General features: G+C 45.1%; 1 protein-coding gene across 1 annotated transcript in view; it reads left to right on the top strand.

The window, feature by feature from the left end:
- The first annotated feature begins 875 nt into the window (after positions 1-875).
- nmbr (neuromedin B receptor) overlaps positions 876-15,983 on the top strand; it is a 44,927-nt gene continuing 29,819 nt past the window's right edge. The window contains exons 1-2 of the mRNA XM_078230636.1: positions 876-959; positions 1,337-1,902. Coding sequence (XP_078086762.1) covers positions 876-959; positions 1,337-1,902 — 650 coding nt within the window. The remainder of the gene's footprint in view (positions 960-1,336; positions 1,903-15,983) is intronic.

Here is a 15,983-nt window from a genome sequence, read left to right on the forward strand (position 1 = left end):
TTTTAAAAAATCTAGAATTAAGAATCTATTAATGACCCTGGAACCATTTTTGATTGTGGGGAAAACCCAATGGTTTACTAATGTCCTTTAGGGAAGGAAATCTGCTGTCCTTACCTGGCCTGACCTACATGAAACTCCAGAATCACAACAACGTGGTTGACTCTCAATTGCCCTCCAAGGGCAACGAGGGATGGGCAATAAATGCTGGCCAGCCAGCGATGCTCGCGTCCCACGAAAGAATACAATTAATATTGACCGATGTGTCTGAATGACACGATTAATCGCCACTTGGGACAGCCGATTCCCCCAGGATTGGGACCTGAGTTTTAGACACTTTAATCGCACATATCTCGCAGTCAAATCAGAATCTCCTTCCCTTCCAACTCTCGGTACATAACAGGGATTGAACGGGTGGAGGTATTGAAGAGTTAAACACCTTTTGGAAGAAAAGAGAGAGAAACAAAAGGTAGGATCTTAGCAGATTGGAGGGGAGATGGGGGTTGTGTTGGTCGCTGTGTGAAAGCGGGCTGCCTATTGTTGTATAGGTAGAGGCGTTCCCTTCAGGTTATTCTCATTGGCAATAACTTTCGTCACTACACATGAGCCCAGTGACTAAAACGGCCCGTTGATAAAATGATCACTTTGTCACCGCAGAAGTGTCACCCTTTGAGATCTCATCAATAGGACCGAGAGAGACAGCAAAATCTCGGGAAGGATCTTTAATAGAGGAATCAAGAGTGGGCGAGGGAGCATAAAAGGAGCACCTGAGAGACCGAAAGAAAGGTAAAGGAGAAAGAGAGAAGGAAGAACGTGTGTGAGTGAAAGAGTAAAGACAAAGTGAAAGAGAACCCCCGACAGAGAGAGAAAGAGTCTAAATGAACGAGAAGGGAGAGAAAGGAGCGGTGAATAAGAGCTGGGGAAAGGGAGGGTCAGAATTAAAACAAAACATGAATAAGGAGGTGAGAAGAAACGAGGAGGAAAACCCATAAAGATTGGGAAACCCGTCAGATCGAGAGAGAAAGTCAAATGAAATCGTAGTGCCGATTGAGAGAGAGGTTTCAGCACCGTGGCTCGGGGACAGCTCCCTGTACAGTGCGGCTGGACAGAGGGCACCTTCCAGCTCTGTCTCTCCCCAACACCAAGACTCCTTGGGACTTAAACACCGGGTATTCTCAGAATCACGCGACACCTATTCCTAACTTCAGTGAAAATGCTATTGAGAATATTTCGGATATTGAAAACTAATGAATAACTGTTGGTCATGAAGGAGTATTCTTGCGAGCATGTTGCTGAGATATTGACCGGTTTGTGTCTTGTGCTCTCCTCTTTCTTTCAGTTGTCCTGTTGTGAATTGGCTGAGGGGGCAGGGGGCGAATTTGGCGAACCACCCACTACATTGAGCGAGTCTTGGAGCGCGGAAGTCGCCGGGGTTGGCGATCAGAGCGAAACGTGTCCTTTTCCAGGTTTGCCTTGGAAAGTTGAGAGGCGCTTTACCAGGATGGAGAATGGACTTTTCTACAACGGCACCTTCCCCTCGCCGGAGCAAGCAACTTTGAATAACTTCACCGAGGAGATCGTCTACCTTGACACCGTGTTCTTCGCGATCAGATGCATCGTTCCACCCATTTACCTCCTCATCATCACCGTCGGCTTGTTGGGGAACATTACTCTGGTCAAAATCTTTGTGGCCAACAGCGCCATGAGGAGTGTACCTAACATTTTCATCTCCAGCTTAGCCGCCGGGGACTTGCTGCTTCTGGTGACCTGCGTCCCCGTGGATGCTGCCAGGTATTTCTTTGAGGAATGGATCTTTGGAACAGTGGCTTGTAAACTCATCCCCCTGATCCAACTCACCTCTGTGGGAGTGTCAGTGTTCACACTAACAGCCCTCAGCGCAGACAGGTAAGAGGGAGCTTCAGAAACTCCCAATGACATCTATCTATCTATCTGCTGATCTATCCATCTATTAAATCTTCCTTCTACCTGTTGGTGCGTTCTTCCATCTCGATATCTCCAGTTGTAATTAAAATAATGAAAGTAATTGGACAAAATGCACCATTATCAGCACCGAACAATGACAGCATTGAGTACTTAAAATGAAACGAAAGGGGACTTGCAAAAGCTGCACAAAAGGCGGATAAATTACTAGTCTTTTTGGAGGGATTGAGAATTTCGGTCTCTTTACTGGGGGTGAAAGGACACTGCTGCTAGATGGTGCTCTAACAAATACAACAATCTCCAGATTCATCACAGTGGGAGTTTCGGAGATGAAAGTGCACTCTCCCGGCCTCGCTGTTTTCATGTTCCCCGTTAGAAATACAAAGCTCTCAAGCCATTTGTGTAATGCAATTAAAACAAATGTGACAGACATCAAAAGGCAGCACTTCAAAATCCTGCGCCACGTCGCAGCAGATTTGCCACAATTAGCCTTTTCAGGACCTCATATGTTCAATGTCTTCCAATATATGTCCATGATCCTCAGCTATCAATAATTACAATGGTAGGCAATAGCATCCACTTCACTCATTTGGTGTAATCTCGAAATGAACTCAAGAAAAATCCAGTTACAATACCTACCGACTGCGTTGACTATCTGTGCAGCGCCTATCGGACCTGAATGTTTAACCCTCTTTCTTTCCATAGCTGCCGGCTAAAATGTTTTCACTCTTTTCTGTTTTTATTGTCAACCTTCAGATCTGTTCCAGAGCCTCTTTAAAACTTACTCCTGCAACAGTGTTTTGGCTCCTAATTTCAATTTAAAAAATATATATATGTGTAATTCTAATCCCTGTTGCCCACTTTGGGACATTTTATGACAATCATTGCAAGATATACATGTACATGTGTATATGTGCAGTAAGTATGAACAATATTCAGCAGCTATCAGCAGTGGGGCATCAGGTGTATTTAGTGCGAAGTTGTTATTCTATCATTCCTCCAGCTACTCTTTGTAACATTCAATATACATGAGGGGAAATTCCACCTTTCTCTCCTCCCATCCCTTGAGGTGTTTGCCCATCTGTCAGCACCTCTTGTCCCATTGTCCTAAAGGAATATCTCCTCACAAGGCCTCAGACTATTTGAATCTGAGGGGGCTAAAACCAAACTAGGAACCCAATCGCACAGGAGGGTCATTTGGCACCGAACCCAGCCTGGCCTGTAAGTGACTCCAGAGGCACAACAATGTGGCTGACTCTTAATTGCCATCTGAAATTGCCCAGAAGTTATTCAGTTGTATTGGAGAAGGTGTCTCACCATTATCTTCAGACGGGCAGTTGGGGGTGGGATAATAAATGCAGCCTGATCTGCGGTGTCCACCTTCAATGAATGAATTTAAAAAGTGCATTCGCTCAGTTGAACCAGAGGAGGCGCTCACACCCTAGTTCATTGGACCATTGTTACCGTTCAAAGATTAGTATTTTCATTGACCGGAACAGTACTCTATTTCCAGCTTAGACTCTTAGCTTTATGGACTAGATGTCCCTGCTGTCAATAACAGTGGACAAATCCTTAGTGCATTTGATGCGATCTTCTTTTGATGCATCCGATGGGGAAGATAGGTAAACATATGAGGGACAGGAAAAATATGGACACTGACAGGGTTAGATGGAGAAGGGCGGGAGGAGACTCGAGTGGAGCATAAACACCAGTATAGACCAGTTGATGGCCTATTTTTGTGCAGTGAATTCTGTGATTTTATATAATTTCAAAAGCAACCTTAACCTGTTGTACAAGGGGACAGAAACATTACGTTTGGCAGCTGTTGTGTAGTATTATTAGCAACAGCTTCCAGCCACATACACTACTTTCATTACATTCCTGATATGAGGTGTGAATGATAGATGCGCATGATAACTTATCTGCTCACAGCCTGGTTTGCTCTTGTGCTTGCTTTGACTTTAATAGCACAAATTATAACATACTCTTTCATTTCTCTTTTGCTGTAAGTAAATTTTTGATTCACTTTCCAACAGATTTATCCTTAGTACATGTCTTCACTATGCTAACATACTCCTGGCCCATCTTGCATCCTCTACTTTCTGTAAACTTGACATTATCCAAAATTCTGCTGTCCACATCCTAACTTGGGGTGGCACAGTGGCACAGTGGTTAGCATTGCTGCCTCACAGTGCCAGGGACCCGGGCTCAATTCCCAGCTTGGGTCACTGTTTGTGTGGAGTTTGCACATTCTCCCTGTGTCTGTGTGGGTTCCTCCCACAGTCCAAAGATGGGCAGGTTAGGTGGATTGGCCATGCTAAATTGCCCCGTAGTGTCAGGGGGACTAGCTAGGGTAAATACATGGAGTTATGGGGATAGGGCCTGGGTGGGATTGTGATCGGTGCTGACTTGATGGGCCGAATGGCCTCCTTCTGCACTGTAGGACTCTATGATTCTAACTCTCATTCATGGATCACCCAGTGCTCACTGACCTATATTGATGGCTGGTTCATTAGCATCTCACTGTTAACATTCTCATCAGTCCCTGTCTGGTCCTTCCACCCCACAACTTTGACAATATCAATGTTCCTCCAATTCTGACATCTTGAACATCCCCAACTTTAATCCGTCTGCTACCATTCAAGAAAGTGCCTTTGCAGCCAAGCTAAGCTCTCTCCCTGCATCTCAACCTGCCTAAACCCCTCCACCAACCTTACCTTGTTCTACGCCATTCAGACACTGGTGGCACACTGGTTAGCACTGCTACCTCTCAGCACCAGGGTCGAGAGTTCGATTCCTGGCTTGGGTCACTGTCTGTGCAGAGTCTGCATGTTCTCTTTGTGTCTGTGTGGATTTCTTCTGGGTGCTCCAGTTTCCTCCCACAGTCCAACAGATGTGCTGGTTAGGTACATTGGCTGTGCTAAATTCTCCCTTAGTGTACCCGAACAGGCGCCGGAGTGTGGAGGCTAGGGGATTTTCACAGTAACTTCATTGCAGTGTTAATGTAAGCTTACTTGTGACACTAATAAATATATACACTTTAAACTAGCTCTAAAATCTACCTTTTTGACCAATCTTTCAGTCACCTGTCCTGACATCTTACTCTGTGGCTTGGTGTTAAATATTGTTTTGGAACTCACCTGTGAAGCACCTTGAGATGGTTTATTATATTAAGTGTATTTAATACAGGCTGTTGTTGCATTAACTGTGATAATTCATGTTTACACATTCACACTGTTGGTTGGATACATATGGTAACTTGTTACCATCAGCTGTTGAGTTAAGTTGTGACTGGGATATAAATATGATCTGTCGTTCGTGCTTTAACCCAAGTGTCTCACGTTTTGCAATGATCCCCGGGGTTGTAAAGCATTGTGAATGAACTGTTAGATGATCGAATTCATGGCTAGTTTATTTCAGTTTCTTCCTCATCCTTAACCAGACGATGTTCTTCGGTGGCAACATGGCAACATGTGTAGAGACACAGGGTTAGCTTCCTCACACACTCACATCTCAGGATGATAAAACCACCTCCACCACCGCAGGCTTACCAACTGCTTCCCATCAAGGCTGTGGCAGGCATCTAAATAATAAAAGGAGTGCAGCTGATGAGGAATCAAAAAGGGAATTTACACATGAAGGCAGGAGTGATAGCTGAGCTGGTAATTTAATACTTTTCACAGATAATTAATACACTAGAAGGGTTTAGAATTGATAAGGAAGAAGTATTGAATAGGTTGTCTGAACAATAAACTTGATAAGGCACCAGGACAGGATGAGATGCATTCAAGGATACTAAGGGAAGTGAGAGTGGACGTCAGGGAGTCTTCCTTAGACTCATGGGTAACTGCAGAGAATTGGAAATGTTCCACCTTTGTTCAAAAAAGGTGCAAGGATAAGCCCAGCAACTACACATCAGTCAATTTAACTTTGCTGGTGGGGAAACTTCCAGAAATAATAATTCAGGACAAAATTAATAGTCACATGGACAAATGCAGGTTAATTAAGGAAATGCAGCATGGATTTGTCAAGAGAAAATCATTACTAAGCAGCTGGATGGAATATTTTAAAGAGATAACAGAGGGTTGATTAGGGCAATGCTATTGATGCAGTGTACAGACACCATCCCTAAAGTGCACAAAGAGGCCATTCAACCCATTGAGTCTACACTGATTCTCTGAAAGAGCATCTTACCCAGGCCCAGATTCCTACCCTATCCTTGTAATACTACACATTTACCATGGCCAATCCACCTAACCTGCACATCTTTCGACTGTGGGAAGAACCCAGTGCACCCAACGGAAACCCACTCAGACGTGGGGAGAACGTGCAAATTCTACACAATCAGTGACCTGAGGCTGAAATCAAACCTGGGTCCCTGGCACTGAGAGGCAGCAGCGCGAACCATTGTGCCATCCAAGGACACTTCCAAAAGATATTTGATAGGACTTCACAACAGACCTGTGAGCAAAGTTACAGCTCATGGAATAAAAGGGACAGTCTCAACAGGGATATAAAATTAGCTGAATGATAGGAAACAGTGTGGTGATTACTGAATGTTTTTCAGACTGGAGGAAGGTTTATAGTGGAGTTGCCCTGCAGTCAATGCTGGGAACCTTACTCTTCCTAATGCACATTAATGATCTAGACCTTGGCGTACACAGCATGATTTCAAAATTTGTGGATGATAAGAAACTTGGAAGCATTGTGAACTGTGAAGATGATCGGGTAGAACTTCAAAAGGACGTGGACAATTTGGTGGAATGGGCAGACAAGTGGCAGATATAGTTCAATTCGTTGTAATGTCAAATGATTCATTTTGGTAGGAAGAATATGGAGAGACAATATAAAATAAAAGATGCAACTCTGAAGTGGGTGCAGGAGCAGCGGGACATGGGTCTCTCAGTGCATAAGACATTGAAGGTGACGGGACAGATTAATAGAGTGGTTAATAAAGCCTACACTGTCCCAGGCTTTATTAATAGTAGCATCGAGTACAAGAGTAAAGAGGTTATGTTGAACTTGTAAATGACACTAGTTTGGCCTCAGCTGGAATATTCCATTCAGTTCTGGGTGTCGCACTTCAGGAAGTTTACCTATTTGATTACCTGGTATGCCTGGGAGAGTTGTGGTGGGTCCATGGGTGATTGCTTAGGCAGATCTGTGCCAGGAAGGTTCTGTCAGATAAAGGCTTATTGAGTTTTGGGTCTCAGGATTTCTTTTCTCTTTTATTTTCTCTCTGTCTGGATACTTCACTTCCTTTGAAGGCAGCGGCACCATTTTTTATTTGGTTAGGTTGGGTGCAGTAATCCTGAATAAACATCTCCCAGAGGGATATGGGCCAAATGCCGGGAAATTGGGATCAGCTGGATTGGTTGGACTGAAGGGCCTGTTTCCGTGCTGTATTGCTCTGTGCTCTATGACGTAAACTCAATATCAAAGTGAAGCCTTCTGTAGCGGTTCAGCCCTTGTCGGGTTTCTTCTGAGTGTCATGGGAACACACCCCACAACTACAGCTCCCCACAGAAGATCCACTTTCGTAAATGAGTGTCAGATGCATGGGCACATGACCAGCCCACATCAGTTGTGATTGTCTCAGTGACGGTGTGGATACTTGACATGCCAGGTTTTTAAAAATTTATTTGTGGGACATGGTTGTCGCTGGCTGGCCAGCATTTATTGCCCATCCCTCATTGCCCTTGAGAAGGTGGTGGTGAGCTGCCTTCTTGAATCGCTGCAGTCCATGTTCTGTGGGTTGACCCACAATGCCAATAGGGAGAGAATTCCTGGATTTGGACCCAGCGACTGTGATGGAATGGCGATATATTTCCAAGTCAGGATGGTGAGTGGCTTGGTGGGGAACTTGCAGGTGGTGGTGTTCCCATGTATCTGCTGCTCTTGTTCTTCTAGATGGAAGTGGTCGTGGGTTTGGAAGGTGCTGTCTTAGGATCTTTGGTGAATCGCTGCAGTGCATCGTGTAAATAGAACACACTGCTGCTATCTGGGCATCGGTGGTGGAGGGAATTGTTTGTGGATATGGTGCCAGTCAAGCGGGCTGCTTTGTCCTGGATGGTGTCAAGCTTCTTAAATGTTGTTGGAGCTGCACCCATCCAGGCAAGTGGGGAGATTTCCATCACACTACTGACTTGTGCCTTGTAGATGGTGGAAAAGCCTTGGAGTTAGGAAGTGAGTTACTTGCTGCAGTATTCCTAGCCCCTGACCTGCTCTTGTAGCCACTGTGTTTATGTGGTGAGTTCAGTTGAGTTTCTAGAACATAGAAAAGCTACAGCACAAACAGGCCCTTCGGCCCACAAGTTGCGCTGAACAATTTCCTTACCTTCGAGGCTCATCTATAACCCTCTATCTTACTAACCTCCATGAACCTATCCAAAAGTCTCTTAAAAGACTCAATCGAATCCGCTTCCACCACCACTACCGACAGCCGATTCCATGCCCCCACCACCCTCTGAGTGAAAAACTTACCCCTAACATCTCCTCTATGCCTACTCCCCAGCACCCTAAACCTGTGGCCTCTCGTGACAACCATTTCAGCCCTGGGTAAAAGCCTCTGAGAATCCACTCTATCAATACCTCTCAAATACCTTCTGGTCAATGGTAACCCCAAGGATGTTGACAGTGGAGGATTCAGTGATGGTAGTGCCATTGAATGTCAAGGGGTGATAGTTAGAGTGTCTCTTATTGGTGATGGTCATTGCTTGGCATTTGTAAGGCGCGAATGTTACTTGCCACTTGTCAGCCCAAGCCTGGATATTGTCCAGATGCTTCAGTATCTGAGGAGTCGCGAATGGTGCTGAACATTGTGCAATCATTGGCGAACATCCCCACTTCTGACCTTATGATAGAGGGAAGGTCATTGATGAAGCAGCTGAAGATTGTTGGACCTAGGACACTATCATGAGGGACTCCTGCAGAGATGTCCTGGAGCTGAGATGACTGATCCTCCACAACCATAACCATCTTCCTATGTACCAGGTATGGCTCTTACCACCAGAGTGTTTGCCCCCGGTACCCATTGATTCCAGTTTTGCTAGGGCTCCTTGATGCCACACTTGGTCGAATGTAGCCTTGATGTCAAGCACTGTCACTCTTACCTCACCTCTGAAATTCAGCTCTTTTGTTCATGTTTGAGCCAAGGCTGTAATGAGGTCAGGAGCTGAGTGACCCTGGCGAAACCCAAACTGGGTGTCACTGAGCAGGTTATTGCTGAGCAGGTGCTGCTTGATAGCACTGTCGATGACCCCTTCCATCACTTTACTGATGATTGAGAGTAGACTGATTGGGCGGTAATTGGTCGGGTTGGATTTGTCCTGCTTTTTGTGTACAGGACATACCTGGGCAATTTTCCACATTGTTGGGTAGATGCCAGTGAGCACTTCAGTAACTGGAAGCTCATCCAGCAAGAGAAGCCAGCGAGAGAAATATTTTAATATCAGATTAATTTCCCTTGAGCTTGTTCTCTCTTGCTTTCAACCAGTGAATTTTTACTTTAGTCAGGTCAAGGCTTTGGAGCATTCTGCCTGTGACAATGAATAGACTGGAGCTTGTTCCTCCTCCCCGCCTCGCACCCCCCCCCCTCACTACCGAGACACACACGCGCCCCCACGTTATTTTTGTAAAAAGTAAATCCAATGTTGAGAAAGTCATTAGCTGCCGGTTCACAAATCTCTCAGGATAACTGATGAAGCTTTGATTCCCCGTGGAGTATGGAATGTGGACTGCAGCTGTGAGTACCTGCTGGTCTCCTAGAGACTGCTAAAGCGATGTTATTCTGCCAGATGTCAGAGCTTGTCATTCTTTCATGTTTGTATTTTGATGATTTGCTGGAGCAAATGACTAAACTCTTTATTTTATAATGAATATGCAAATATGTGTGTCTGTATGTGTGTGTGTGTGTGTGTGGTGTGGGCTGGTGGGATGGAGAGAGGGGATATTGTCATAGAGTCATAGAGGTTTACAGCATGGAAACAGGCCCTTTGGCCCAACTTGTCCATGCCGCCACTTTTTTTAAACCCTAAGTTAGTCCCAATTGCCCGTGTGTGGCCCATATCCCTCTATCCCCATCTCACCCATGTAACTGTTTAAATGTTTTTTGAAAGACAAAATTGTACCCACCTCTACTACTACCTAGGTGTGTCTGTGTCTCTGAGTGAGTGTGTGTGTGTGGAGTCTGTGTGTGTGCAGTGTGTGTGTGTGCAGTATGTGCAGTGTGTGTGTGTGCAGTGTGTGTGTGTGTGCAGTGTGTGTGTGTGTGTGCAGTGTGTGTGTGTGCAGTGTGTGTGTGTGTGTGTGCAGTGTGTGTGCGTGTGCAGTGTGTGTGTGTGTGCAGTGTCTGTGTGTGCAGTGTGTGTGCGTGCAGTGTGTGCAGTGTGTGTGTGTGCAGTGTGTGTGTGTGTGCAGTGTGTGTGTGTGCAGTGTGTGTGTGTGCAGTGTGTGTGTGTGCAGTGTGTGTGTGCAGTGTGTGTGCGTGTGCAGTGTGTGTGTGTGTGTGTGTGCAGTGTGTGTGCGTGCAGTGTGCGTGCGTGCAGTGTCTGTGTCTGAGTGTCTGTGTGTGTAATTTCCCGCCCATCCTGGAGTTCAGTCCCAAAATACGGGATGAACATATTTGCTCACAGAAAACAAGCACAGAACATCCAAGATAAAAGCAAAATACTGTGGATGCTGGAATCTAACAAAAACAGAAAATGCTGGAAAATCTCAGCTGGTCTGACAGCATCTGTGGGGAGAGAATCGAGCCAACGTTTGGCGTCTGGAAGACCCTTCATCAGAACTTGAAAAATGGAGAATCAGAAAATCAAAACCATTCTTCCATCTCCCTCTTGGGTCACAAGGAAATCCGAGAACCCGCTCTCCAACAGGGAAATATGGATGCAACCTTCCCCCCAGTGGATCATCACAGAATATGAACTGCATCACTCTCCCTGGTCCCCTAACCTGAGCCCATGAAAGCCCCGACACGTAGGTCCAACGGGTGAATTAACTTCTCGTTAAATTTGATCCAATGTGTGCCCCTGGTGCTGTGACAACACATTTAGGTTTACATGGCTATATGAGTTATTAGAACTGGGCCACTTGGATCCTCTGATTTATTTACTGTTTATTTTAATTATCATCTAGCACAAAATATAAACTGCTTGTAAAGCCAGAGGGCACTGGGGATGCACAGTAAGTCTGTCAGTGGGCTGGTGCAGAGCCAATTCTGATGAAAGGCTCAGACTAGAGATAACAATTTAGCTATTCTGATGCTCACTGACTGGCTGTGTAACTCTAACATTTTCTCTGGGCATTTCAGATGCCCAGCACCCAGCTTTTTATTTTAAGATGCTCAGTGATCTGAATATCAATAATTCACCCTTCCTCTCTTAATTGTTACCTTTATTTTTGAGATAAATTGAATCTTATCTCACAGACAGTTTCTGCAGCTTCTATTGCATAGTAACATTTGATTTATTGTTGTCACATGTATTAGTATACAGTGAAAAGTATTGTTTTTTTGCATGCTATACAGACAAAGCATACCATTCATAGAGAAGGAAAGGAGAGGGTGCAGAATGTAGTGTTACAGTCATAGCTACAGTCATATAAGGTAAGTCCATTCAAACGTTTGACGGCAGCAGGAAAGAAACTATTCTTGAGTCGGTTGGTACGTGACCTCAGACTTTTGTATCTTTTGTAACAGGGCAATTGGTTCAACTTGTTCAGGTCAGTAATATGTTACACACAGAACGTGTGTGTTATTATACTGCCCATGATCGATGTGTGCTTTATGGAAACAGGCATGCCTTTTCTTATCCTCTCTGAGTGGGTATCCCAATTAAATAATTCAGCTGCAAGTTTTTGTAAGTTTAAAAATAAGGAAAGGTAATTTATCCTCAGACATTTACCTCAAATGAAACACCAACCCACATTCTCACACACACCCTCACACACATGAAGATTCGATACATTTAAAGGGCATTCACTTTTGCCAGTTACAGTTATCACAGGCGTTGTAAGCCTGTCATTTATTGGATGGTTTTGATGCTGTAAAGATGAAGGGAGGGTCTTGTAAAGCAAAGGGTTCACAGCAGGTCATGAGGTTTCCAGGTTGGTTCTCAGGTGAATGTTAACTGGACCAGGTACCCTGGCTGCCGAATGTGTCTCAGATCTTTCTGGTAATCTGGTTATAGACTGGCTGAACTGATGCTTCTGGTGGCTTTGGTGGAACTGCCTACATAAAGTTCTTAGCTGACTTTTAAAAGCTGACAAAACAAGGCTGCCCCACCATGTGACTTTCCACAAGTTTAAGTCCTTTTCCAAATAAGGACTGGTATTTATGTTGGTTATCCATCCCGGCTGCGAGTTAACAGCTCTAAGGGTTGGAGTAGGTCAGTGTCTTTGTTTTAGAACAACCTATTCAAATCAGATAATGCTCTTTTGATTGGTCTCAGGGAAGGGAGTTGACTCACATTCCCAGACTGTCTGATTTTCGGGGTGCCTTCATAGGGTGTGGGCTGGTTCACGTCAGAAGCTCATATTCGGCATTCCTACCTGGCCAGCTCCATTGCAGGGATAGACATGTCCTGCCCCTATGCAACTTTGATGGAGTTAGTCCTGGCTTTTAAAGAGTCATGGTCCAGCTCCTTGAAGGAGTTGTGAATCCCCACGTGCATGAGGGGACCTTTTGAAAAGGTGTCCATCGTATCCCCAATGCCAAGCTCTGCCCTCTTACATCCACTCCCTCAGGTGCCTCATGCCCCTGTGCCAAGCTCCACCCATTAAGTATGCATGGCTGTGAGCCCAAACAGCTATTAGAATACTAGAACAACAGCTCCCTGGAGGAAACATAGTTTGATTGACAGCTCAGGCTCTCTGATCTCTATGGTCAGTTTCACAATGTTTACTGACATGAGTTAAGTGGTTTCAAGGGTTTGTTGTTGGTGGGTTTTGAAACTTCAACAGGCCTGGATGATACTTTTATTAGTTTGGTCCTGACTTTTCTTTTCAATCATAGGAGAAAGTTATCTATGAATGACATTTGTTCAAAGCTTTTTTTACACATGCCACAATACACGGTGGTGTTCATTGGTTCGAGAGAGTTGGTAAATGGGCATGGAAGTGCCAGAGCTTGGCATAAATGCATTAGGGGATGGGAGGAATACTAAAGTTTGGCATGGGGCCAATAGGGGTCATGGGGTGGGTAAAATGACAGTGCTTGGCATAGCAGGCATGAGGGGTCTGAGGGGGAAGGGCAGATCTTGGCAATTGGCATGAACAGACAAAGGGAGTGTATGCGGCATGAGATGGCATGGATGGGGCATGGAGAGTATGTGAAAGGTGAAGGGGGTGTAAGGGATGGAAGTCTATGTGTTTTATTTCAACTGGGACAAAGACCCACAGCACCAAGACTTTTAAACAATCCGCTTCTGCACTCGCCGGTACCTGTAGTTCCCTCTGCATTTATTCCCAGGCTGGCTGGCCCGACTCCAGCCTGTACCAGACTCTGACAATGAAGATCCTGCCTCAGTGGGCACTTTCTCCTGAGGTGGGCCGGCCAAGCCCGGAATTTTCCTGATTTCTCCTGAACTGCCTCAAGGGGAAAAAATCCAGGCCAATGTTTCAGGTCAATGAACTGTCGTCGGAACTGGTAAAAGTTGTGGTGGGAGCTCTTCCACCCGTATTGCAAGGTTTAATTCTAACCTTCTTGTCAGCCGAGTTTCCAATTTTAACTCTGACTGATAATCAAGAAATATGCCAGCTTCACTGGGGCAAGGAATTGGTGGATTAAGTGGGCAGAATCATAGAATCTCTACAGTGCAGAAGGAGGCCATTCAGCCCATCAAGTCTGCACTGATTCTCCAACAGAGCATCTTATCCAGGCCCTCTGCCCCTCCCTATCCCCGTAACCCCACACATTTAGCACGGCCAATCCATCTAACCTGCATGTCTTTGGAGTGTGGGAGGAAACCGGAGCACCCGGAGGAAACCCACGCAGACAAGGGGAGAACGTGCAAACTCCACCCAGACAGTGATCCGAGGCTGGAATTGAACCCGGTCCCTGGTTGTAAGGCACCAGTGCCAACCAATATGCCACCCAGTATCCATACATCCTGAAGTCTGCCTGAGAAGTGTTCATGATAGGGCACTCTATGCCGACTTTACCTCTGATTTCCCCCCCCTCTCAGGTTACCCCTCCAAAACACGAGGCCTCCAATCAGTTACTCCGCCCAACCCATCCCTCCGCTAGATGTTTCGCCAATTTTCAATTTTCCCCACCACTCTCCCGTGGACTTTCACCCCACTTGGAATTATTGGCCCACCCAATTGAACCCCCAATATCCCCAGCTTCAGGTCTGCTAGTGCAGCCTCCAGACTTCAGCGAATGTTCTGACCACTGATAAGGTTAAGCCTTGGAGTGGGGAACCGACTAGAGACCTCAGTAACATGGCGTGGAATTAAATCTACAAAACTTTATGAGGCAATCACGGATTGCGAACTTCCCATGACTTTCCCACTGACCCCACGGGTCGGTAAGTACTAACTTCACCCTCCCCCTGGCCACGGCCAATCCCTGTGAGCTCTGTTTCTCTCTGCACAGATGCTACCTGACCTCCTCACTATTTCCACCAGCTTCTGTTTTGAATTCAGATTTCCAGCACCTGCAGTATTTTGCTTTTGACCGTGCTGGTGTCAATCCTACGCATGAAACTCCTCCCATTTATCTTTATCTCACCCTATCAGCATTCGCTTCTATTTTTTGCTCCTTCACACTTGTTAAAACCTCTTGGATAATGACAGTAATTTTAATAGATTTCTAACTGCGGGGAAATACCTTGTCAACTGCCTAGAATGTTTCCTCCAAGTTAAATCAGTGCTTTATCTGAAACCCAGCTGACTGAAAATAATTGGAGCTGTAAAATCTCACATATAGAAACACGAGATTCTCCATTGATGATGGCAGATGCAGATCTGCAGATAGGCTTCTATTTATATAGGTCATACTACATTTGGATCCATGTGATACCCTCGATTAGAGAAATATTGGGGAGTTTTGGAGTGACTGTGTGTTAGGACACGCCTTTCTATTCATCCCTTTAAACAATTGAAGGTTACCAGTTGGGCTCACAATGTGGCTTACACATGCATGTTCGAAGCTACATACATCCATATTCAGAGACCCACCCTCTGCAGGCAAAAGGAACATGTCCAAGGAAGGCACCTTTCCTTGAATTGAAACAAAACTGTGAGGAACAATAGTTGTATTTGTTATGGTAACATCTTGCCCAATCAGAGTTGACTCGCCAACCAGTCAGCACACTTTTCTCACACAGTGTAAGTTGTTGCTCCCTTTGAAATTTAACATTCTTGAGTCTGTCCTGATGAGTGCAAGGGAAAAAACTTCAACAACATGTCTCTTTTTTGGGCAACACTCAAATTCTTTACTATCAAGCGGCTATAACTTAGAGATCATCATAGGCTTTGCATGGCTGTGAGATGTGATTGTCACCAGGAAGGTTAACTTCTAGTAACCTTTACCTAGCCTGATTGGGAGTGTGCTTCAAAGGATGATCAAACTGTAACAAGGCAGGGAGGAAGAGGTTATGAAAGACAGATTGTACCAGCCAGAGAGTGATGCACTGCCTCAATATACAACTGGCTGGCATTGAGGAAGGTGGAATTCAAACAGCTGCTTCAGGTATGGTCGCAGAGGATGGGAGACACACATGTAGGGAGGTCCATCACTCAATGTCCCACATCACCATTGTCCATAGGAAGCTAAGGCGTCAACTCAACCACAAGGACAAGGTCATATCAACCCTAAGAACATTGCTAGGCAGCTGCACATTGATTCTAATCCATTAAACCAGTCTCCAATCTGAAATTAATCTCACAATTATAATAGCCTCAGTCACTGACCTCAATTATAATTTAATAACCAATTAACACAGAATTACGGTGGTACACCAAACTGTCCTTGTAAACTTTGCTATTCAAATTACTGGGTGACACTGACTATATTTCTATCCACTAATTATTTATGCATCCGA

Source organism: Mustelus asterias, chromosome 15, assembly GCF_964213995.1.
Source record: "Mustelus asterias chromosome 15, sMusAst1.hap1.1, whole genome shotgun sequence".
Lineage (NCBI taxonomy): Eukaryota > Metazoa > Chordata > Chondrichthyes > Carcharhiniformes > Triakidae > Mustelus > Mustelus asterias.